We start from the raw sequence: 25,778 nt of genomic DNA, 5'->3' as shown, positions 1-25,778 counted from the left end.
AATGGTCCTTTTGAGCATAGTTTCCTACAAAATTACTAGAGGGAACTCTGGCGCTGCAGTCGTTGTCCTACCATGGGAATGATGGGAAGTACATGGATTTGTCAGATCTTCGTGCTTGTGGATTCAGACGTTCTTGTTTACGCTATGTAAATATTATTGTCTTATATTTCGGCGCAATCTATACTCTTCGAAGTGCAGAAGATGCCGGGAACGCGTACAGTTTCTATTAATTGCAACGATTGAGCTTGTCCAGGTGGCCAAATCGAAACGCGCCAAGCGTCTCAAGGCACTGGCATGCCCGCGATAAATTCATAAGGGCGTTTCATTCGCTTGTCGATACGTGCGTCCGTGGCTTAATGGTTTCAATATCAGGCTTTTGTGCTAGAGTCCCTGTGTTCGAATCCTGCCGTCGGGCAATTTTAATGATGTTTATTTAATTATTTATTCCGCAATATACTGTTGAAAATGACGAGTTAACAAAGTCACAATGCAGTTTGAAGCCAAAAGGACGAAGTTTAGGCAAATCCATGTACTTCCCATAATTCCCGGACACTAGCGCCAGAGTTCCCTCTAGTAATTCTTGTAGGAAACTATGCTTTTGAGGCCAAATTAACTTTTTGTTGACTAGTGTTGCCTCCAAGCAACATATAAAAAAAAAAATATTTTGTTTGCTGGACTTCAGTATTGGGTATGAAGTTTCTGGCTAAATGTCTTTGGCCAACACTGAAGCAAGCGTCATTTCTCGATTTAGAGCAGGAACACGGGGTGATGAAGTGTTTGGCAAGTGGCTCGCTTTCTTTTGATAGCCGGGTCAGAGGAGTTGAAATGATGGAAGATCCCTGGCTGCAATGGTGCCAAGCGTGTGATGTAAAACAAATGAAATATACACCTATGGTTCACATAGGGCAAGAGCTCTCTGTACAAATTCTAAACGAAGCCATAGTTGGCTTTGTGGGCAGCCCACTTTCAGTTTTATGCCTGAAAAAGCTTCCACGAAATAGTTTTTCTTGTTGATCATGCTTGTTCTCAGCATTTTACCAGAAAACATTGTTTTATGGTATTTATATGTACTGTCATTAAAGGGTTAATAGTACTAGAAGTGAGTTGAATTGACTTTTCAAGCAGTTTCTAATTATTAATCATTCTAGTGTTCACAGGATTAGCAAACTGCACATTATGAAGCATGATTTATTCAATGCACAAATGGAGCATTAGGAACGTGGAGACATGAGAGTATGCAAAAGAGGGAAGGCTTAGCCTGGAGCTACTTTTTCAATGAGAGGGCTTGCCTTTGTCAGGGCAACAGCAATGTTTCTATAAATGGAGCAGAACAAATTATTGATGTGTTGACTTACTGAGGACTGCACAATATGTGTGATCAGAATGTAGTTTATAAATAAGGAGGCTGCCCGGGTGGGCCACTTGGCTTCTGTATGTGCCGTCGAGACTAAATTGGCAGTGTGCTTTGTCTGCATCAACAGCAAAACAAAACAAAAAACACTGGGTTGAAGTGGTCACAGTATCTAGTGCTGCTGCATGTTAGGTGCAAAATTTATTGTGCAGTTTGGCGATGTCTGCCACTAGCTTTCTGGTACCTAAAAGCGTTGCTCAGTGCTTGTTCCTTGTTTCTCACCTCCCTTGAGTTATTCCCAATGTGCATTCTGAACAGGTGCACAGACTTGCCTGCTGCATCGTGTTAATAGCTAGATTTGGATGCCATGGCTATATTCAGATATTTTGGACCCTGTATTGTAATATTTAACTGACAGGACATGGATGTATTTCCTACCACTTCTATGGAAGCCTCACATGCATTGTGATAGTTGTGTCAGCTGAGAATGTTTGCAAAATGTTTTTTCGTTGGTTCATCCTTATTCTGGCAGTGTTGAAGCAGCAAGAAGTGTAAGGGCCAAAAAAATTGGAACAGCATGCTTGCTGTTACATTTTCCTGATGTCATAGTAGCCCTGGGGAAAGCACTCCTGTGAAGTCACTAAGAGAAAAGGAGGAGTGTAATTTTTAAGTCGCCTTGAATGCACTTACTGTGGAAAAGGTTTGGATAAATTGTAGATATAAGTGAGTGAAGAAGTTCGGAGAAAAAGCTACTGAGCGTCCATCTTCATTGATGTGCACCCAACCACAACTGTTCAGAGAACATGAAATTTGCTTAAAAAGCTTCCTTGCTCCTTTACAATACAATGCCTTTCAGTTACTAAATTATAAGCCACAGATTAGGTGCTAAATTACAATAAAATTCACCTTATCTCTTAAAGGCAGTTGCATTGGCTGCAACAATAATTCGTCCACAACACTGGTGCTTCTAAAACTTCACAGGAAGGGTTTAAAGAAAATAATTCCAGGGCCTATGGTGAAAACCACAGGGCTCTGGTTCTCGCGTATAAGCTTCCTACGGCACGTCCTCAACCAGGCATCAATGATGACCCTTTGTGCCTTGCTTCTGCAGTCTCATCGGAAAGTGTCTCAGCGGATGCATCGCAGCTTCAGCAAGTGGCACCAGGGATGGCTGGACAAGAATGTGGACAGCGAGCAGGACAGGTTATGTGAGGACTGGCTGCTGGGGCTCGGCTATGAATGTACAACAAACTGCATTCAACTTCCGGACTGCTCACGGCCGCCCTACCGCCCGTTCCGACGCTTCCGGACTTCATCTTCTGTCCGCTCGTGAAGACTGCCCGGTGCAGAAAGTGTACAGTGGGTTGGGATTGGGGATTTGATGCAGCGACCTTGGGGTGTGTGTGTACAGAAGCTGTAAAACGCCAGCAAGAAACCATCCTGAAGAAGCTGTGTATTATCATGCTTGCGCACTAAGCAAGCCACCTTGCAGGTGGAAGGGGAGGGTGGCCATTTTCTTTATGCCGCTTCGGCTTTCTCTTGCAAGCTGGCTTGCAATGTTCATCACACCAACGGTGCTCACGTGCTGTTGGATGTTTGTAAATTTCTCATTGGATCCTCAAGACAATTAAAATGTTTCTTTGCAGTGTTGAAATAAACAAGCCATAGAAAGTGACTGTTTAATACGGATGGTGTACAAAGTATTTATATTGTCACTTTCAATTTGAAAGAAGCTATAAATATAACATTTCATCACGTCAACTGTGTCTTGTTCTTCACTGAAAAGCAATGCGCATGAACAAGTGGTAGAAAAGCCATCAGTTCCTTCCAGTTCGGACGACCCTCTGCGCAGCTTGTCCCGCGGTAAGCTATGCGCTGTACGCAATTTGCAAAACGCGACACGTGCATGAGCGCGAAGCCGCGCGCACTAAGTATTGCCCGGCCAAACATTACGTTCGCTTTGTGTACATGTGCCGGCAGAATATATTCATACGTGCGATAAAAGAATAAGCGGGTGTAATTGGATGTATTTGCAAAGCTGCGTCATGGGAAACTGTAATGGCGCGCGCACGCCGTGCGCGGCGCGTTCTTCCCCGACGCACTCGAGCGCCGCATAAAAACAACCGGGAAAGTTGACTTCAAAAGAAAAAAAAAAAGGCGACAAATTTTGTTTACGATGTGCCAGTCAAGGTTGCATTTTCGAATTTAAATTATGTGCCACCGGCTTTTTGTCGCCTCCCCCCTCCCCTTTCAAGCAATTGTCAGTTGCACGGTTGCTCGCCAGTTTTTAGCGGGCTTAGGCCTACGAGTCGTCGCTGCTGCCGAAAGCCGCGCACTACGCGCACTCTCGGTTCTGGTAGTGCCGCGCTGTGTTTTTGGTTACATACTTGTGCGAAGCACGAGCCCTTAGTAGCGGCTAGTCTCTACGCAAGATTGTTATTGATCGTTCTTGAGGACACGCTCGTCGAGGCGGTGAGACCTTTGCCAGAATGTCTGCGAAACAGTCATTCAACGTTGGAGATCGCGTGTTTGCCAAGGTGCGCGGGTACCCGCCGTGGCCTGCTAGGGTAAGTGGGTTTGTGATTTCTCGACAGTAAAACTGCGCAAATGGTTGTCATTTTTATTACACTCTTGCGTAACGGGCAAGCGAGATTTGCGAGTGGAACGCGGCCACAATGGTTGAAGAGCCAATTTTACCGGTTCGATTTCGCACGCGATTGCTCCGCGTTTGTTGGTTGCAGGAAATTGCCAATAAATACGTTCGCTACAACAGTACCGGCCTCGCGTTAAGGGCTTCACAGAGCCCACACCAGATCGTAACCTGGCTTCAAATGGCGTTTGCAATCGCGAAAGTTGCGATCGTGTCGTTGCTGCACGTTGCATTATTTGTTCGTGCAATCCACTTCGTATGTCCGCGTAGGGCCGTAAACTTTCTCTCGAAAGACGGCAGCCACTTTGAAACGACTCATCTTGGTTCATACCTCAGTGCTCGGCTTCGCCATGCGATTTCGAAGCTAAAAGCAGTCCCTACTGAATGATTACCCGAGTCCATTGGCAGCCTCTATCAGTGTTCGAAAATGTTGCTGGCTGTCTAGTGTATTGTTGTGATATTCTACATCCAAAGTACGCTTTTTAAGAGGCCTTGTGTTCACTTTTGTTGCATACGAATGCATTCAACTGATAAACCCATTTGTGACCTGCATGCTGTAGGATGGGATGGCCAAGACGTGTTGGATTTAGATATTACTTCAAGAATGCATTATTCGAGTAAGCCTTCATGCTTGACGTGCCCTCACTTAATGCTTGAAAGTGCATTGTGTTGCTTCTGCCACTCTACAATATCCCCTGCCTAGTTTTCCAATGGGGTGACATAAATGCTTCTTGTGGTCAAATGCAATGTCTCGGAGCTTATAAATGCGAGCCTAATTATGTTGCCAGCCTTCAGCAAGTGTGCAACATTTTGCTTTGTATTCATTCCCATTGCTTGATGATAAAGTATTGCCAGGCTAAGCAAGACAACTCTCTTTCTTTTGTGGATCTTGTCTCTGGCATCCAGCCATTTCTGCATCAGAGAAGTTTTGCATCTTGTTTTAATAAGGGACGAGCCCCAGTAGTTCATCTCAAGTTTGTTTTGTTGTCCTTTTGCCACCTTCCTTTACTGGTTGCAGAACAGTACCTAGATAAGAAGGGGAAAATAAAACACAGGCATGAACAGCATAACTGGGTGAACGAAGTGTTGGAATGATAAGCTGTAAAAATATAAGGACAGAAATAAATGAGCATAAACCATTCGTCTTGTTGCCCCAATATTTGCTGACTAGACCAATTGTCCATACTACTGCAACAGAATAACATGTAAGGGAAGGTTTTTGAGTGTTGTTCTCGCAATCAAAAGGCAGTATTATTGTTCCACTTGCCTGCTAACAACTTGCCTCTGACCACTCTAGTGTCTAAAATAAAGTTGGAGAAAATTCTGTCACTTAATGAAAGCATGATTGTAATTCCTTTCTATTATTTTGCTTAGGTTGAAGATTGTATCGGAGATAAATCAAAGCCCAAGAGCCAAAAGTACTCGGTACTCTTCTATGGCACATATGAAACGTAAGTTTTGATGCTGAACGTTTGGTTGTGACTTACAAGAGCCGGGCCCCTCTGTTCTTTTCCAAGTTTTGACACTGTCACACATTGGTATGCCCTGAATTCGTAGAGTGAATGCGTGGAATTTATTGCACTCATGTGCAAAACTGGACATTTTGCGAAATTACATTTACTGCCTTCAAAAATGAACTTCGCACTGCCAAATTATCTGATAGGTTGAACATTCGAGGAGCTCATGTAATTTTTCATAAATTGAGTGAGTGTATCTGTTAGGCTTAAGTTGCAGTTTTGAATTTTAAAGGTCATGTCACACTTATTTCAAGATGACACGAAATCTTAAAAAAAAGCAACCGGCGATTAACATGGCGAGTAAAACAAGAAATTCAACAGCCACTACCCACAGCACTACTGCCCCAAGCTCTGAAGAAGATTCGTTATAGGACAGTGAAACTGCAGAGGTATGTGCCGCAAGAAAAGTATGCTCTTGCACTACGTCACTCAGGCAGCTCACAGACCAGATGTCATGGTGTTGCAGGAAACGCGAATCCCTTTAACGTTGTCCAGATATACTGCCTATTGTAACAGTAGCATACTGTGTGCAGCTCACCCATCTTCAAAAAGACCACCTGCCCCTACAGCTATGGCAGTGACAATCATCACAAATACCCACATGGTCATACAAGATGTGAGTCATGTTAATAATCAAGACGAGGGGAGCGTGCTCCTGTGCTGTCACTTCCAGAAGACTTATGATATCGCTTTCATTGACACCTGCGACACACCAAGAGCAAGGTCTAGCGGCCAAACAGGGGAAGCAACTTTTAACCTCCATTCGCAAACAAGGCACCATCTGGTTAGGTGACTTGAACTGTCGTCATGAAACTTGAGGCTATAGTAATGGCGCTCTGGATGGGGGGGGGTAGACAGCTCCTACAATTAGCCCATGAAGCACACCTTTCCCTGCCAATTGACACGACAGTGTGGGCATGCATAGAGTATCAGAGGGAATGTGACACCAATCAGGACCTTGCTTTGAACGGCACATGAAGAGAAAAGATGGGGCGCAACACAGGCGAAACACTCAGCAATGACTGTTACATATAAGTCATGGTTCTCATCCCCCATCCTAGGACAAAAGCTCATTGCACCCCAACTTACTTCACGAACTTGGATGAATTTAGACAAATAATTGTAGACATCAACATCAACTCTCTGCAATAATGGGAACTAATCTTCAAGCAAACATATAAAGCAACCATGAAGGTGTTGCAATGAGCAGAAGTCCACCCACAGGGGGAACAACATCTCATCGCTCTTTGGGATAGGTGCCACAAACTAGTCTGATCCAGGAAAGGGAACAAGAAAATCGAGCGTTTCAAAGAAAGGTTGGGCAACACTACTAAAGAGGCACTGGAATATGCTCACCGTCTCGCTGCAAATAATTGGACGCAGATTCGTGAGACTGGGAGGAACAGCATGCATACAAGCAGAGCGTGGGCACTCTTTTGCAGCCTCCTAGGTCAGCCAAGAAAGAGGGATCACCTCGAAGCACTCCAAGTTAAAAACAACATCTCAGCGAGTAATCTTGCTGAACGCATTGCAGATCATTTCTTGGCTACAACCACATGTCAACCACCGCACCAGCAGCTCCCTGAGCTGGATACCCAATCACTCATGGAAGTGGACCAACTGTCCACCATGGGCGAGTTAAAAGCCACCCTCAGTAAAAGAAAAAGTAATACTGCTCCCGGGGGGATGGCATAAGAAATAAGATGTTACGCAATCTGCCAGACGAATACCAATATTTATTGGTCATAATAAACGAAGCACGGCAGCATGGCATGATCCCCTCGGTGTGGAAGGAGGAGGAAGTAAAACTAGTACTGAAGCCTGGGAAGCCCTCAATTTCCATCTCGAAATTGCGTCCCATTTCCCTCATCTCATGCCCGGCAAAAACATGGAAAAGATGACTCTTCAGAGGTTACACTGGGTCCAAGAGTCCAACGGTGAGATGGACACCAGAGTGATCAGTTTTCACAAACTTATGTCAGCACAGGACACCATGCTTGACCTTACTGACAATTATACACACAAGAGCAGTAGTCAACTACGAGTCATAGTTGGGCTTGACATTAAGGGTGCCTTCGATATTTCTTGCAAGGCCGTAATGGAACGTCTTCCCAACATCCAACCAGGACAACTCCTCTATCACTACATCAGGGACATCCTAACTAATCGTACGGTTCAACGGAGAGTCAACAAAGTCTCAACACAGACCCAATATATTATCACAGGGGTACCACAAAGTTCCATCCTGTCTCCCACCCGATTTTCACTCACACTGACTTACTTATGCCAATTTAACCATAACTTTCTTCCAATAAAAAAAAAAAGAACAATGATACAACATGTTTTTCATAACATTATTCCGCAATTCTCAGAAAACAATTTGGCTGACCTTGAATGAGACTGCGAGGGTCGTTTTATATATATATCTAATATATATATATAATAATATATATATATATATATCTAATCTTGATATATTGAGTAAAAAACATTATTATTTTAAAAATTAGTAGAAAAATGAAAATGCACAAATTCGTTATCCACCTAAAGGCCCATCTCTGCTGTAAATCCCAACAAGCTGGTATGTACAGAGAAGTAGGAACAGAGTGACGAAAATGAGCATGTTTGTTTAAAAAATGTAGCACTTTCGAGAATACCTTTAAAAATTTTACTTCGTTTGCAAATCCAGAAAAGGCTGTGAGTTACTTTTTACTTCTATTTGCACTGGAAATAAAGGTATTTGGTATGCTACGCTCGCGTGGCATTGTGAATTAAGAAAAAGCCCATTTTGTAAAATAGTGGCCATCCACCCCACCACCTTTGACAATTGTTCTCCCTTTTACTAATAGCTTTCTTTAAAAACAAGTAGCAGTTTAGGACAGTTCAGCCACTTGTGGGTAATGTGCAAGATTATCAGAAAAATAAGAAATATAATATATATCATCTGTTTCGATCTCTCATGGAAATTGACCACCAAACAATCACCCTACAAAATCCATGAGAACCTTTCTTTTGCCAAAATGGGCCAAGTGTAAGATACTTGAAAACCCAACATGTCCTATTGATGTTCCAGTGCATAAGTCTCTTGCCAAATTCAAGGGGAGGAAAGATTGGCCTTCATTTGCTCTTGTAATCTTTTTCTGTGAATTGAATGAAAATAGACCTTGAAAAATACTTTACTACCCTAACATGATTTAGCGTTGCTCTGTAGTGTCCTTTTAGTGTATCCGCCCCTACAGAGGCATTTTGGGCAGCCTGTTTTAATAAGCTGAATTTAAAATGGGCACCATCTCATGCCTAAAGTAACAAGAGGCAGCCGACCGAGCCAGTGATAAGGATCATGGTTGGGATGCGATAGCTTCTGACAATTGTTGACGTTTACTGGGCTCATGCATGGCAACAAATTTCCTCAAAACATTCACTGAGCCCTCTTCCCTGCATAAGCATGCCATGTGGCCACATACATCTTGCTTCACATGCTTGTTCATGTGCTTTGTCAACAGAAAGTTCTGGGAAACCACCATTGAAACTTTGCATGCTGAAAGTTGTACTGTAACACGCTGCCTTGCTAGCCTAGAAAGCAATTTCTCGGCAATATATTCTACGGTGCAGTGGGGCTGCCATCATCCATCACCTTACTGCAGGAACACATTGGTCCTTTTGAAGGCTCAGTTCGAGTAGCATTATATAGTTACAAGCATCGGAAGCCTAAGCTATGAATAGGAGGTACTTAAGTATTGTGTGTACTTAACTACAGGCTAGCCCTATGTGTGATGGCAGCTTGTAATAACGTTCACATAGGCTAAACCTTTTAAAATGAACGTCCGGTGCTCATGTGTATTGCACTATGAGTGCATAGATTCCCTTCAAAGTTTACTACATGGAATGACAAGTGTAGCAACTGGAATTTCAGATTTTGGTTATACTCCTGTGCTTGAACAAGTGAATTTACCCTTGAGATGAAACTGTTTTTCTTTTTTTTTTCCTATTCTTGCGTTGTCTGAAAGCTGCAAGATGTTATGCAAGTGGTGATAGCCTCTATGATAAGGTGCTCCTTCCTTCAGTTTTTTGCGTGACTTTACATTGGTTACTCACTTGATCATATTTGGTAATGTCCTAGGGCAACTCTGGCACCGAAAGACTTGTTTTCCTACAAGGATTTCAAGGACAAGTATGGCCAACAGCAGAAAAGGAAGTTTTTCAATGAGGGCCTCTGGGAAATAGAGAACAATCCTAATGTCACACCACCTGGATTAGGGGTAAGTGTCAGTCAACTGTTCTGATAATCCTTGTTTTATTTTATGTAGACCAAACCTGTCATTATAGTAATGTTAAGACCAATACAGTTATTACTTATTGTTATTACAGCTGTGTTAAGGCATTGTTGAGCGTGGCACTAAAGTTTATGCTTTGTACCTAATTGTGCATTATATCAGAATTTGAAAAATATTACGTGGAATATGTCATATTCACTTGAAATATTAATGGAAGACATTCGCTCTGAAAAAAAGCTTTTCCTCAGCACTTGTGTTAGTTTGAGGGTAAGTATCTGAACTTATGATAATGAAATGAACTAAAAGCATTGAAGAGTATGTTCAAGTGCTGAAACTCAAATGCATGAAACAAACTGAGTTAGTGAGTCCATCTCATCTCTGACAGGCAAAGCAGAAGCTTGTGGGGGTCTAGTGTCTCACAGGAGTACCGACTGCCGCTGGTTCGAGCTTAGCGAGCCACAGGGCCATGTCAGCAATCGCCTTGCATACTCTAGCGTGCCGCTGCGTGCGCACTCAGGCTGCAAAAAGGGGCCTAGCGAGTGCTACACAAGCAAGAGAACACAGTATTGCCGTGAGTTAGCGGGAACCGTTTATTGTCTCTGGCAGCACCTAACACACTACACAAACGCCCGGTGTTGAGCCGGTGCAGGAATCAAAGGGAACCCATGCCAAGGGCGAAAATACAGACAGGGGTGCCACTAGCACGTTGCTGCGAGAGCTATGGCTCCCCGTGACATGCCGCTAGGAAAAGTCCCCACAGCAATGCTCCTTGCTATTGTGATAACCATTGGGCCCACTCTCGAGAGCTCCAGCAATCTCGTTCGGCTTGGGCCTCCGATAAGTGTGGCTTTGCACAGTACGACATGGGCAATCACTAGGCACTGCTCTTCGGCTTAGCATCCAGAAAGGATCAACACAAGGTACGCGCTCATCATACGTGCAAAGGTACTGTATGCGAGCTCAAGTCCGAGGCACAAAGGGGCAGGCGGACGAGAGGAAAGCACGTAGATACTCAGCTCAGCGGGCAGCTGCCGCCGCCAGCGCCCCATCGCAAACCACTGTGAGTGGAAAGGAGAGGCGTAGGGACAACAGAACAGGTGAATGCCTGCACAAAGGCACCGGGGCATACTTCAATCCCCACAAGCTGTGACCTGGACAAGTACGATTTGGACTTGTTATTCATTCAAGGGTTAAGCACACGTATATGCATATATGCAGTTAGTTGCCTAATTTGTGTATTATATTAAAAGTATAGAGTTATGGAAAACAAGTGACTAGGCAGCTCACATCTGCTATAGCTACATTGGCCTAGAGGTCCTTGCTGAGTTGGTATGTTCTTATGAGTAAAGGGAGTAGCATACACTGAGATTGGGTTCGCTATTTCTCAAAGCATCATTTTAGGGATTAGAGTGCCATCTTGATTTCCAGGACCAATCCACTCTTAGGGGAAACGCGTGCGACTGCAGAATGAACTGCTTGCACAAGTGCATTGGAAGCCAGAGGCGGAGCCTACGACATGTTGTCTGCCGCGGTGCTGGCACACGTGAAACATCGCCTCATGCTGGAATAATAAATTTGCTTGCATAACGGTGCAGAGTGCGCAGTGGAAAATCTTTATCGCCGTACGTAAAGCACTTGCTCTTATCGCCCATCACAGAACAAAGTGCTCAGAAGAGCAAAGAAGTGCTCGCAGAATGCCTACTTTTAGAGTGCAGCTCTTGGGTGCTCGTTCCTATGTTGAGCGTCAGCATGCCTTGACGTCCCTCGTAACTGAGTGAACGAGTGCAGCGAGGGATGAAAGAGTGAATGCGGAGTTCCGTGGGAGGATCAAAGATGGCGAGAGTGAAGAGAGCAAAAGGAGAGAGTATGGCAAAAGAGCGAGGAGAAAAGCGGAGTTCTGCACGAGACATGCTTAACGGCGGTGACCAGGCATGCGGCGAGTGCTATGGAAACAAAACATTGGCGTAGCCTTCGGACCCACTGTTTATGCACTGCTTCGCCTGCGTCGCACCGCTAGAGAATGCGAGTGCGTCACGTGTTCCCGTGTTCATGGTTTCTTTCTCAACAATGAGCAACGCAACCGGTGGAAAGGCTTCGTCCACTGCTGCTGCTAAATGAGCTGCCCAAGTAGAGGCTCAGCGCTGCCACCAAGAGGACCCTGTTGTTCACAATCAAATTCTTTGCCACAATATCTATTGAATCAAAACAACTAAACATCTGCTCTCAAAATTCGCATTAGGGAGTATAGTAATTGTCGGTGAATTTTTTTACGTGTTGTGCGTTTATGAGGGACTTCGTGGTATTTTTCGTGGCCACGTTTATGGCACTTCATAAGTTAGAGAAGCTGAGGCACTTATTACAGCATGCACCTTTCGTGCAACGTTTTTGTTGCTCCTTTTGCTTGCATGTCTGGTCTCTCTCGCTATCTTCATTGCCTTAGTATATGCTACGTTCTCAGCCAATTAATTTATTGTAACTCGCAAACCGTAACCGCGCTATAATTCACTGCTATAGCAATACAACCGCCCCGTCCTAACGAACGGAAAACTAAGTTGTGTTCAGCAGTAAACTGACCTAACGTTAAAATGCAAGTAGGTGTTAACACACAATACATGTGGCCCTGACTAGTCTCAGAAATATCTTCGTCGGTTGCATCGTTTTTTCTTATTCAACATGTACACTACTGATAGAAAAGTTGGATTTAGCAGTGCTGATATTTTTTATGGGTTCATTAGGTAAATTGTGATGAGTAGCACTTAGGACACCATCCATAAGGCATGCCTTCGAATATTGAAACAAATGCCACTTCTGTAAGAAATAAATATTCTCGGACTACTTGTTTACCACTCCAAGCAGTTTGTCGTGCCGTGTGCCATAAAACACTCGGCACTTTATGAAGGTTGATATGAAAAATGGGTGTTCATGCACCATGATGCAGGCAAACGTATAATGCCACGATCAGGCGAGGCTTTCGCACACCAGCAGAGTAGCAGATGACACATCGTAGGCACCACTTCTGACTCTCAGCGCACCTGTGCAAGTATAGTTCTCTTGACAGCGGCGCCTCGTGGCACATCACGGAGCGCAGTCGCACGCTTACATGTTTTCCCATAGTGGACAACCCTGTACAGTTGCTGCTAAACAAACAGCTAAATCAAGTCTTAGCTGCATTTGCCAATAGGGGCCTTGCAGAGCCAAGCATTGTTTCCACAAAAGAGGGATCTCAGCCTCAAAAAACGTTGTGCTTTGTTACAAATCCCATGTGCACAAGCTCACCTTTCGGGTAATTGCAACTGTTGTTATGCATGAAATTTGCTTGACCCTGCTTGAAAGTAATAAGGGTAAGTCATGATGATGTTGTTTGTTAATTACAAGATGGCAAGGAGTCATGATGAGTTGCGAAATAGTGCACTGGCCGTCAATGCATTGTCCATGCCCATCTGTACACCCGTCATCAGGGGTCTGGCAGCAAAGCTTCTGGGAAAAAGGAGGCCAAGGAGGCATCGCCACCGCAAAGTGAGGAGGAAGAAGAGAAAGAGGAGTCTGAATTGGTCATTGACGAAAAGCCATCAAAAAATGTGAGGCACAATCAGCTGCTGCCTGCTATGCATGCTGGTTGATTCCCCTCCCTCCTCTCCCTACCTTCCCTGGTACTCCTTTCATAATGGCTGCTCTTTGTTTCTTTTCAATGTGTGCCTACATTGTCATCTCCACGGCGTGGGAGAACACTGCTAAGCCTTGCAGGCTCATGCCTACTGAGATGGCAGGCATCACTCGGCATCGCTGTATCCGTGTTAGTGCATACAAGGAGCACCCTGAACAGAACACTCTGAAGCGATCCAACCTATCACTTTCTTACATTATTGTTGTTGTGATATACAGACCTCCTGCAATGAATAAGTTGCATTGTTCCTATCCATCTTGCATCTGTGAAGGTATCATACCACCATGAATTTTAGCACCATGTTAGCCTTATATGCATGTGCTAATCACATTACATTGCCCACAAGGGTTACTGCTGATACTGTTTCCCTATTGGATGTCTGTATTACAAGCACAACTACTAATATTGATTCCAGTTTCATCACTTTGGATATAAGCGATCACATCCCAATTTTCTGCTTTATTTCTCTGATGTCTAATAACATTGAACACTATTGTTACAAGCACCTTTCGAGATGTCAACGATTCTAAGCTTTCTCAATTTTAAACATTAGTATGAAACCTCCACTGAGAGTATATATGACTCATCTGACGTAAATGTGGCCTACTCAAAGTTTTTAGAAAGCTTTTGTGAATGTTATAATGCCACTTTTCCGGTGAGTAGATTTAAAAGCCATTGCAGAAGACTTAGAAAGCCTTGGATCGTATTAGCAAGAACGTATTAACAGGCATCCAAAAGAACACATCTTCTGCACATGCTGCGGAATTGTGCCGACATTTGGGAAGTATGTACAAAATGTAAGGCATGCAAACGTGACCCCCTAAACTGGTAATATCTCTTGCCCTTATATAATTTTACAATTTGTAGGAACCTCAACAAATACTCTTGCACACTGCATGTTTTCTTCCTACTAGAAAGGCTGACATATGCATTCTCTGCAATGAACACCACCTTCCTTGGTTCTTTCTTTATGTGTGTGTGTCTGTGTGCATGTGTGTTTGTGTGCATGCTTGAACATTGTGCATATGAGGACTGTTTCTATGTCTCAACATATAAAGAGGCTGACATATACATTCTCTGCAATGAGCGCCACCTTCCTTGATACTTTTTTCTTTTTTTCTTTCTTTGTTTGTGTGTGTGTGTGTGTGTGTGCATACTTGCACATTGTGCATATGAGGACTGTTTTTATGTCTCAACATTTTTTTTTTCTTTTTTCTTGAAGAAGCCTGAGCCACAGCCTGTAAAGAAAAGGGGTACCAAAAGAGCATCAAAGGTAGGATGTTCTTCTCTACTTTCTGGTTCGTAGGGCAGGCTGAAGCCATATTTGTTCTGCCTTCTTTAACAGTGAGCTAGAAATAAGTTGAGTGTGTGGCCAACTGCACACCTGTGAATGTGGCTTGATGGTTGTAATGTTCAGGTTCAAATGGTTGAATTTCTAACTACCTTGTTCTTGCTCAGGTGAAACTTGCAATCAATACAAGTAGACCCTGATGCAGTGAAGTTGAAGTGAACAAACTTCAGGGGACCTGAAGGAATGCATGCGTAAAAAAGAACTGAGCAGTACATAGAGATAATATAGAAGGGTGAATGCCCAACTGCTGACTTGCGACTAAAGCTTTAGCTTGAAAAGCAAACGTAAAGCATTCCACACTGCATGACAGCACTCCTCATTCGTGTCCCACATCCCTCCTTATTGCATATAGTTGCTAGGAATCAGCAGAGGCACAGTGCAGTCAGAATCTTAGGTTCACATGCTCTTGTTATGTAAGCTTTTGTATAACAAGTGCTGAGGCATGAACAAAGACAGTTTTATTGTACAGAGAAAGCTTCCTTTGCATTTAAATGGGCTTCTGACAAGGTTGTTGTTATAATACAGGCTTGCAATGCCATCTCTGGTTTTGGTTGGAAACATATGTAGTAAGCGCCTTGCTGTTGTGGCGATAATATTTTAGAGAGCAGCTCTTGGGCACCCGTTCCTGCGGAGAGCGTAGGTGTGTCCGGACGTCATAGCTCGGCGTAACCAAGCGAACGAGCACAATGAAGGATAAAAGTGAACGTGGAGCGCATCAGGGTATGAAAGATGCAAGGAGTAAAATGGAGAGGAGGCTGCAGCAGAACCGTGAGGCGGAAAGTGGAGGAGGGTATGGTGACACCGTGAGAAGCGCAGTGCAGCGACAATTGCTAGAAGTTGGCGTCAGAGAAGTGCACTTCAGAGGTCTGTCAGCATTACATATGGGATTGTCTGCCCCAGCCAACATATTGCAAAATGAAAACACATATAGAGCTGTGCTTAAATATTCCATTAGGCTGCGTTCACACTTGGGAAGCGGTGAGCGGGTGGAAAATCTTTTCTGCGCATGTCCAAGATGCTCACATTTGTTTCGCTACTGCAGCAGAAACCACTGCCGCTTTCACCCACATCTATCTAGTCTGTGTGTGTTTGTCCATATAGTGGCTCATGTCGTCTTTTACTTTCATCTACCATGGAAGAGAAAGAAAATGCAGTTTTGATACTTTTAGCTAATTGTTTTTCCTAAAGATGGACAGTGAACAACAGAAGATGTTAAATTTTACAACCGTATGTTTGCATGCTAGTGCAGCCTCCGGCGAAGCGGAATGGCTTTCCGCTTCACCGTGGTGAAAAAGATCGGTCCGAGACTGATTGGACTCGCTGCCTGGTTTTTTGCCCGTTTCGCCGCTTAGGTGCGCAGATTTTCAAGTTTTTGCCGTTTCCACCTGCTCTGAGCCAGTGTGAATGTAGCCTTGAGGAGTATCATAATCGTCGGTGAATTTTTTTAGCTTCAGTAAAATACAGAATCGTGACTCTTTAGGACAGGAAGCTGGTATGATGTTGACAGGCCTGCTTTGGTTAGACATCCTAATATTTGCAGGACTGAAGAAAAATATTGTACACTGTCATCACGGTTAACTTCTTTTGGGTTTGTTGCTTTCTTGTAGGATTCCACAGACGACCAGAACGCTGGAGAAGAAGAAACACCCAAGAGACGGGTGAGGCATCCTGCCATCCTTCATAAGCATGCACCTTTGAGGTGCTCTGCAACATGTTTCTTAGTGAATAGTTGTTAAGGACTCATTACGCACATTTTTCTAGTTGTCCATTTTCGCAATTTTCGGTTCGATGGGGGCGAAATGCGAAAACACCCGTGTACTTAGATTTAGGTGCACGTTAAAGAACCCCAGGTGGTCGAAATTTCCGGAGTCCCACACTACGGCGTGCCTCATAATCAGAAAGTGGTTTTGGCACATAAAACCCAATAATTTAATTTTTTTGCAATTTTCGAGTTTGAATGGCAGTGATGGTACAATGGCACACTTGTAGCCATGATTATATGGCATTTCTAAGCACTTAGTTCTGCAGATTATATCTCTTATGTAGTGATCATTCTCTCTGCCAGGCCTCTCGGTCTAAGGATTCTGCAGCCAAGGCTACCCCAAGCCGCAGTCGCAGTGGCCGCAAGATAAAGCGCAAGAAGTTCAGCTCTGAAAGTGAAGGGGAGGAGGGTGCTGAGCCCACTGATGCCATCGAAGAGGACAACCACAAGGAGGCCAGTGAAGAGGAAACCCCGCTGCCGCCTGAAGAGGGGGACGAAGAACCACCAGCTCCAGCATCACCATCACCACCACCACCAGCCAAGGAAGAGGCCCCTGCTCCCAAAGAGAGTGAGTGTACCAGCTAGGCTTTTTGGCCTAAAAAATAGAAAAATATGCAGATATAATGCACATGTTGAAGTCTATGTGAAGCTAAGCTTCAGGGAAGCGTGCAAATAAGCGCTATACAACCAGTAGTGATGCGTATAATTGTGTTAACTTTCACGCTATGCAGCATGTAATCTCATGCAGTGGTTATGTTTACGCCTTGCAATGGTCACAACTTCTGTGTCCCTGGTGCCACAGCGGCACATACTAAATAGCTGAATCAGAAAATAAAAGCTGCTGCTGTACGTTATGTGCTCTTCCATTAGGAGGCTTTGTGTGCCTTGTAAATGCCTTTGAGCTGACAATGTGAATCCAGCTTTTTTGTTGGAATATATATATATATATACAGTCGAACCCGACTATATCGAACCCGTTTACATTGAATTATTCTATATATCGAACAATTTCTGGTCACGGTATAGTTACAATGAGTATATATAGCAAAAATTACGCTTACATCGAACAAATATTGCAGTGACTCCCGATATATCGAACGTCAAGCGGCAGAAAAGTGCTATCTCGGGCTGTTCGGGCGAGCCGTCGACACTCCCCACGTAGCGCATAGTGGAGTCTATTAGGCCACCATCCTCCCTCTTTTTCTATCATCTTTCACTTGCCACCCCTCTCCCATGACGACGCTTCGCCGTGCTCCCACATGGGTTGCAGCATCAAGCGTCCTTCCTTTCTTTAGCTCACTATCTAGCGACACTCCCCAGCAAAAGATGATCCTGGCCCGCCTACAGCGCTTGCTCAGACAGCCAATCAGAAGCTCTTGTGCTCTCTTTGTGCAAGATGGCGAAAGTGCGAGTTGTCTGGCTGCTTCTCTGGTTTATCGTGTTTGCGCCTTGTGGGCCTTCTCCCGCAGTGTTGCCGTGATGAAGCGGCAGAATTCGCCTTTCGTCGTGAAGCTCGAAATCATAAATCGCGTCGAACGCGATGAGAAGTTGGATGTCCCCGCAGCGTGCAAGATTCCGAGGAGTACTCTCGGCACGATTAGGGCTAAAGTGGCCAGACTTGCAACCCGGTGCCATGGCGCCCGACGCTTACGCACGGCCGTGTACAAGGGGTTCTTCATACGTGCCGGTTTCCGCGTGCTCGGTGAGGACTGTAAATTCTAATGAATGCGACGAAGCCGTTGCCGGTGTTGCCGTAGTTTGGAGCTAGCTGACAAAATTTCCGGGACATTGGAATCAACGGTGGACGAGTTTGTGAGTGCAGATGATGGTGTCGCGACCACGGTAGAGCCCGGAAACAAAGACTACATCGCCGACATCGTACCGAGCACAAATGACAGTAGGCACATTGAGGAAAGCAACTACGGTCCTTTGCCCATATCCTCCGAAGTGATTGGTGCACTCGCATTAGTCCGGCGCTTCTGCGCGAATGCGGAAGGTTGCGGCCTCAGCTGCTCAGACTCCTTAGACAGCGTGGGGAAGTGCGTGTGTCGCAGGCAGCGAAATTGCCCAAGCAGAAGAAAATGCAGGACTCATTTATGCCAAACTAAGCTAGTTTCCTCAATAAAATTGTTTTATAAATGGTATGTGCTTTTATGACATCCAATTATTTAGCAGGCTTATATCGGATTATGCTCTATATCGAACTGATAGGCGTTTTCTTGCGAGTTCGATATAGCCGGGTTTGACTGTATATATATTATTATGCAGAACAGAGGTTCACTTATAACAGGGTTTATATGAGCCATTTTGCTGGTATGCTTGCGTTCGGAGCACATATATGCTTCGTATATGCAGTAAAACCTCATTGATGAGTTCCTGTTTTGAACGAAAAAATTCAATGGCGATTTAGCTGTAAATACTAGAGAAATGCGTTAGCATTACATCACACCTCTTTGAGGTGCTGGATCCATGATCTTTAGTGCTCTTTGGCCATACCTGGCCCTTGCACCACTAAACGCTATACATCATCACCCATGATTTAAGAAGGCACCTGGGCCTCAAGAATAATTATTATTGCTGTTGCTACTACAGGAATGAAATTTACAGGTAATAGGTAATTTAATGTGCTAGGTGCAATTGTGCAGCTAGTTTGTCTCTATATAATGAAAATATTTTATATAATTTTTCCTGTTCTAAATTTTTGTGATTACTTGCAAGAAATTTTTTTTATGTTAAGCGAGCCAAATGTTATGTGAATATATTCCTAAATACTCAAGGAGTTCTATATGCATTGTTTCATGTGTTTACCTCTATTCTGTCCAAAGCTATAAGTGTGCGAAATTGTAACTGGCATAAAAATTCTTTTCTTTCTTATGCCTCAAAATTTCAAAATGTTTCATGGTGAAGTAACATTGTACTATAGCCTTACTGCGCTCCTTGAAAGCCTAGTTATCAGATGAAAAGAAAGTTATGCTCTAATGAATAGAAGAATAACTACGCCTCTCAGAAAATTGCTGATGACCATAAAGAGTTATTTTAGAAAAATAGAAAAAACAAGTTACTATGTGATAAAGGCATTTTATTTTCCTGAATACGCAAAATTTGGCAGGAAAGCAAGCCAGGAAAGATGCTCTTTCAAATGAGACCAATATGGCCTGAATAAGAGATTTTGGATTGGGGAATGTCAAAATTGGTTAATTTCAACTCTTTCATAAGCTAAACTGAACATTTCGTAAGATAAAAACAGTATTTTTTCCTCAATGACATGTCGTTGTAAGTTTTCTTTCTTTATTTATTTATATTTCTTCCCTGCAGGTGTACAAGTTGTTAAGATTTGAAAAATAACAGTAATTATAATTTTATTTTTTTATCAATATTATTGTCTCCAAAAGCCAGGTCGGATCTGGGAGACAAAATGCTTGCTTTCCTGCCAAATTTTGCGTATCCAGCAGAATAAAATGCTTTTATGACATGATATAGTCGAACCTCGATATATCGAACAGCACAGTGATCGCGAAATTGTTCGATATAGCCAGAATTCAATATATAAAATCATGTAAAGAGCACAGGAAAAAATTCTGCAAATCAATAAATGAACCAAGGGTATCAACGGGGGTCATTGTTTGGAATGTGCGTTCGGTTGCACCGTGCACAATTGGCCTAGGCTGCGCCGACTTCTTCAGCCGGGTGAGAGCAGTCGATTGCGCCGCACGCAATTTGCGCAGGCTGCGCTGACTTCGTCGGCCGCGCGAAGTCAGTGCGGTCTAAGTCAATTGTGCACGGCGCAACCGAACGCGCGCTCCAAACAACGATCCCCGATCGTGCCCCAATCATGGTGCGGTATATGCCGACTTGAAGCTTCACACAAAGTATTTATTTATTTAGCTGAAAGTACTGCAGCAGTATAGCCTGCTTCTTATTGGCATCCGCGTGCTTAAACACGGAGTCCTAAAAGTAGTCTAATCGATCCGCAAGCGATAGGCCGGTGCCCTCTATTGCACCACAGGTAGTGGCATAGAAGGGCCAAAGCAGCTACAGCCTCATTTGAAGTCGGGAGCGGGGTAGCATCAGGGCTTGCAGGATCATTCGCGGCAGCGCCTCCGTTTGGCCGCTACTTTTGTCGCGATCTCCACGTCCGTTAATCGAAGCATTTTGAAACACTGTCATTAACAAGGTAGTGTCTGCCAAGGAGTCTATGAGTGAGCCCAGCGAGCGTGCGCGTCTTTGCGGATGTAAACTGTCAGTTCTCTTGAGGCGCGGCAGGCGTAGACCGCGGCACTGAGGGATCATTGCGGCAAATGCAATGCGTCGTTGACGTCAAACTAGCCAAGCCACCACGTGCCTATGCCGCTAAGTTCAAATAGTTTAAATATATCGATATCGAAGACTGTGAACGCACTTGATGATGGTGTGTCCAGTGGCAGTGGTTTTGTAACCCTCATGTTGAGACTGCTGGTTATGTATTGTTGTGCTTTAGTAAAGACAATTTTAATTTCTGCGTTCGTCCTGTGCATCTTGCTTGGTCCCATGTAAATTTGTGCCATAACATTATGTTCCATGCTTCTTTTGACCATCTAACGGATTTTATTTGCTCGATTATAATCCTAATTTCCAGAAAATTGGCTGTATGCCTGTGGCTCTCCTAAGTAGCCTGATCATTATTTTGTATTTGCGTAGCCTCGCACCGTGGGAAAAAAGGGAGACACCACCACAAGGAGAAAAATGAGGAGCCCACTCCCGAAGTGGCAGCGCCGCCCGAACCTGAGCCACAGGAGGAGAAGATGGACGAAGTTGAAGACCAGTTCGTTGAAGCTCCCAGTACAAAGCCGCCGAAGAAGTCTAGCCGGCGACGGGACAAACACGCAAGCAATGAATTAGCTGCCACCAAAGAAAACACCGGTAGGTCAGCCGTTTGAGCAGGGGGGAGCTTTTTCTACACTGTTTTGTCTCTACAAGTTTTTTGTCTTCCGGTGTCTGGGTATGAGTATCCATGTAATCATCGAATCAAAAGGCAACTCCTTTGTAGCTCTGCAGGTGTGGTTGCTTGTCATAGGAGTATGAGCAGGTAGACGAAGCATTGTGTGTGGGAGGCAGTGGTTTCAAAAGCACCTGCAGCTTTTGAATCCCAGAGCTCTTGTTCTTGGGCAATGGCAAATGCCTCCATTTTTGTGTCCCCCACCTTCTTTCATACTTTTAAAATGTGAGAACTGTGCAAAAAGAGTACAAGGTGTGGCATCCTTTTATTTTTCAATATCTGGATGTATTCTTCTATGCTTTCCTAACTTTTATTTTACCAGACAAAATTGTGTCATTCTCAAAGATTTGTGCACTATTTTTTTAGGGAGGACACTGAATAAAGAAGGCATTTTAAAGGCATTGGATGTGACTCAGTGTTCATTTGCATTCCCTGATAGTAGTTTGCTGCAAGGTCCACTGTTTTGAACATGCAGACCTTTGGCCCATCCTCAGTCATTCACTTTCGGAGGTAGTGCTTTCACGTGACATAATACAGACCATATTGCCTCGCTGTATCAACAAGCATTTGCAAATAGAGCGTTGATTCAACTGCCCATCTTGCAGTTATGCCTGACAGTTATGCAGCACCTTTGTTTTCTGCATGCCAAGGGCCTGGAAAAAAAAAAGAAGTTCTTCGGGAACTGCTCCAGATATGCACTTATTGCCTATCGAAAGATCGGCGGAAATGTATTTTTGTGTCAGTTGTGACGACTCGCTGTCCGTGCGAAATCTCATGAACTTTGAAAACAAAACATGGCATGAAGTCTGTTTGAATTTTTACAGTGCAGCAGGCGTTCCGACTGTCAACCAAAGGACGAGGCAGGATTCCGTAAAGGCTGCTCAACAATAAACCACATTCACACTATCAATCAGGTGATCGAGAAATGTGCGATATATAACCAACCCTTATATATAGCTTTCATTGATTACGAGAAAGCGTTTGATTCAATCGAAACCTCAGCAGTCATGGAGGCATTACGAAATCAGGATGTAGACGAGCCGTATGTAAAAATACTGGAAGATATCCATAGTGGCTCCACAGCCACCGTAGTCCTCCATAAAGAAAGCAACAAACTTTCAATAAAGAAAGGCGTCAGGCAGAGAGATACGATCTCTCCAATGCTATTCACAGCATGTTTACAGGAGGTATTCAGAGACCTGGATTGGGAAGAATTGGAAAAAAGAGTTAATGGAGAATACCTTAGTAACTTGCGATTCGCTGCTGATCTTGCCTTGCTTAGTAACTCAGGAGACCAACTGCAATGCATGCTCACTGACCTGGAGAGGCAAAGCAGAAGGGTGGGTCTAAAAATTAATCTGCAGAAAACTAAAGTAATGTTAAACAGCCTCGGAAGAGAACAGCAGTTTACAATAGGTAGCGAGGCACTGGAAGTGGTAACTGAATACATCTACTTAGGACAGGTAGTGACCGCTGATCTGGATCATAAGACGGAAATAATCAGAAGAATAAGAATGGGCTTGGGTGTGTTTGGCAGGCATTCTCAGATCATGAACAGCAGGTTGTCATTATCCCTCAAGAGAAAAGTATGGAACAGCTGTGTCTTATCAGTGCTCACGTACGGGGCAGAAACCTGGAGGCTTACAAAAAGGGTTCAACTTAAGTTGAGGACGACACAACGAGCTATGGAAAGAAGAATGATAGGTGTAACGTTAAGGGATAAGAAAAGAGCAGATTGTGTGAGGGAACAAATGCGAGTTAATGACATCTTAGTTGAAATCAAGAAAAAGAAATGGGCATGGGCAGGACATGTAATGAAAAGGGAAGAGAACTGATGGTCATTAAGGGTTACGGACTGGATTCCAAGGGAAGGGAAGCGTAGCGGGGGCCGGCAGAAAGTTAGGTGGGCGGATGAGATTAAGAAGCTTGCAGGGACAACTTGGCCACAATTAGTACATGACCGGGGTAGTTGGAGAAGTATGGGAGAGGCCTTTGCCCTGCAGTAGGCGTAACCAGGCTGATGATGATCATGAGGCGTTCCGACTATAATGTGCCAGAAACGGCATTGTCATTCTTGTGCAGCACATCAATCTGCATTGTTCATAAAGTGCAAGTGACGTAAAGATGTGCCTAAAACTTGAAAGGCTGCATTGGCATAATTATTCAACATTACACTGCCCCCGCCCCAGCCAGCCATCCTTCCCTTCCCTCTTCTATATTGTGACAACACTAACACACCATTTGGTTTCCTAACCACATTTTGCTTTTCTCCAAGACAAAAACACCTACTAAGTTGGAATAACACCAATAACAGTTGAGCAAATTATAGAATTTGTTTTGACCAAAACATTGTGAACCACTGGGATAAATTATCTTCACAGAAAGTTTGCCTGCTCAAAGAGCTCTTTTATCATGTGTTTTCACTAGTCATGCCAACCGCCAACATTGAAAGTGATGCCTTCGTAGAGGATTGATTGAGAATACAAAAGCAGTCCACGCTATGATGCATTATGCATTGTAAAATTCATATAATCAAGCCAGCCAAATTCAAATACAATTTTTGAACATTCTAAGCTAGTGCAAGCAGCACCAACAGGCTGTGGTAGCTTCCAATGATTGTATAATACACTAGTGCAGCGGTTCCCATACTTTCTGACTTTTGAGAACTCCACCGCCCTTCCCAGATATCGCATCAGTTACACGAACAAAATTTTGAAACTGAGTGCCATGTGAGAGACAAAAATAAACAAAACAATGCCGCCATAACATGAGCTTGGCGCATTCAATGGTTATGGTTTAGCATGTTATCTTTAATCTCGAAGGGTATTGCTTTTTATTGAGGAACTCATGATAGTACATAAACAACCAAATTCTTCCCTTCTTTTGTTTTTTACCCACTCCACTTTGTAATGCAGCGATGCAGTAGCTGCAATATGGCTACCACTCTAGTTCACATGCCATAGAGTCCTGACATTGACAAAGTGTGTGGTGCACAAAAGTTTGCTTATTTATTTTTCTTTCTGCACTCAAATATCAAAAGTCATTCATGCTGTGCAATGGTCATCAATATACGGACCGCAGCACTAACCCTAAAAGCTCACTCCTTCTGACCACATGAGCCAGCTATGTGCGTTGTGCGAGTTGTTGATATCCTGCTTAGTGATATCTAAAGGACACATGATTTGCAAATCTTTGCAGAAGATGATTAAAGAAAAGTTGCATAAAATTTGAACTGAAGGAGGTAAATTAAAATGGACCTTATATTCGAAATAAGCACATAATTTTATATATGCATACAAGTTTCCAGCACTGCACCTCGAAGAATAAAGATTAAAAACATTTTTGATCCTAAGACCCACTTTCATGCTGCCAAGATGGACATGCCACTGGGGGAGTCACAAACTGTGGTCACGTTTTGATTAGCGAAGTTCGAATTATCCATTGAAGGCTACTTTCAGGATCGAAATAACGAAAGTCTGGTAGCATTGAAATGTATGAGCACTGGCTGGGACATTCGGTATGGATCAAATTATCCGGAGTCAAATTAACAGATGTCTACTGTATATGAAAACTGCCCCATGCCAATATTAGTGTGCCTTTACAGCAAGGAGCATGTGAATGCGCCCCCACGCATTCTTTACAATACGCCAGTTAAACGGCCAGTCATCATATCTTGAAGAGTCAACAGGTCGCTAGATTCGAAAATGGCTCTGAGCGTGCAGGACATATGAGTGCTTTGCAGACTCACGGTGTCCAGCACGGACACCGTGAGTCTGCAAATAGCACAGGTGTTGAGGAATGAACACCGCTATGGTGAGTCTTTCTTGTGATGTATGCCAAAGTGCGGATACAGTGTACAGTGGTTTTCTTGAATCCAAACTGTAATGTAGAAATTTACTAAAGGAGGGATGGGGTCGGATTCTTTTCGGCCTGTCGCGGAGTGCTAAATTGCCATTTGCAAAGCCCGCATTGGGAACCTCTGCACTAGTGTACAGGCAAGCTAACTGCAGTTAACTTGAATCTCAGTTATTGCCCGCATCACTTGTGCTCGCCTATATGGAAAGTCCAAGCAGAATTAATCTGTTAAACATGGTGGATGTAGTTGTAAATATGGTTAGGTTTACTTTGTAATGAAGCACGACTGCAATAGGTTCAGGAGCGCTGATTTTCGGGCTGGTTGGTTCGTTGCATCAAATGAAGTCGATTGACAGGGACATGAAAGAAGACAGGACTA

At 43.8% G+C, this 25,778-nt stretch overlaps 2 protein-coding genes across 4 annotated transcripts in view; both read left to right on the top strand.

The window, feature by feature from the left end:
• The window catches only part of Sin3A (SIN3 transcription regulator family member A), a 72,683-nt gene extending 69,571 nt beyond the window's left edge, over positions 1–3,112 (top strand). For both annotated transcript variants that reach the window (XM_055070936.2, XM_055070937.2), the window contains exon 20: positions 2,463–3,112. In XM_055070936.2, the coding sequence (XP_054926911.1) occupies positions 2,463–2,684 (222 nt within the window). In that variant the 3' untranslated portion in view covers positions 2,685–3,112. The remainder of the gene's footprint in view (positions 1–2,462) is intronic.
• A 133-nt stretch (positions 3,113–3,245) lies between these two features.
• Positions 3,246–25,778, top strand: part of LOC126532043 (uncharacterized) — a 74,638-nt gene continuing 52,105 nt past the window's right edge. Inside the window, exons 1-8 of one of the 2 annotated variants that reach the window (XM_055070939.2) lie at positions 3,246–3,918; positions 5,376–5,452; positions 9,639–9,777; positions 13,251–13,370; positions 14,679–14,729; positions 16,415–16,465; positions 16,873–17,137; positions 21,247–21,468. In XM_055070939.2, the coding sequence (XP_054926914.1) occupies positions 3,841–3,918; positions 5,376–5,452; positions 9,639–9,777; positions 13,251–13,370; positions 14,679–14,729; positions 16,415–16,465; positions 16,873–17,137; positions 21,247–21,468 (1,003 nt within the window). In that variant the 5' untranslated portion in view covers positions 3,246–3,840. The remainder of the gene's footprint in view (positions 3,919–5,375; positions 5,453–9,638; positions 9,778–13,250; positions 13,371–14,678; positions 14,730–16,414; positions 16,466–16,872; positions 17,138–21,246; positions 21,469–25,778) is intronic. The other variant, XM_055070938.2, reaches the window with a different exon arrangement.

This window comes from Dermacentor andersoni, chromosome 5, assembly GCF_023375885.2.
Source record: "Dermacentor andersoni chromosome 5, qqDerAnde1_hic_scaffold, whole genome shotgun sequence".
Lineage (NCBI taxonomy): Eukaryota > Metazoa > Arthropoda > Arachnida > Ixodida > Ixodidae > Dermacentor > Dermacentor andersoni.
Note: the sequence above shows the minus strand (reverse complement) of the source record. Positions and strands in the feature narration are given on the sequence as shown.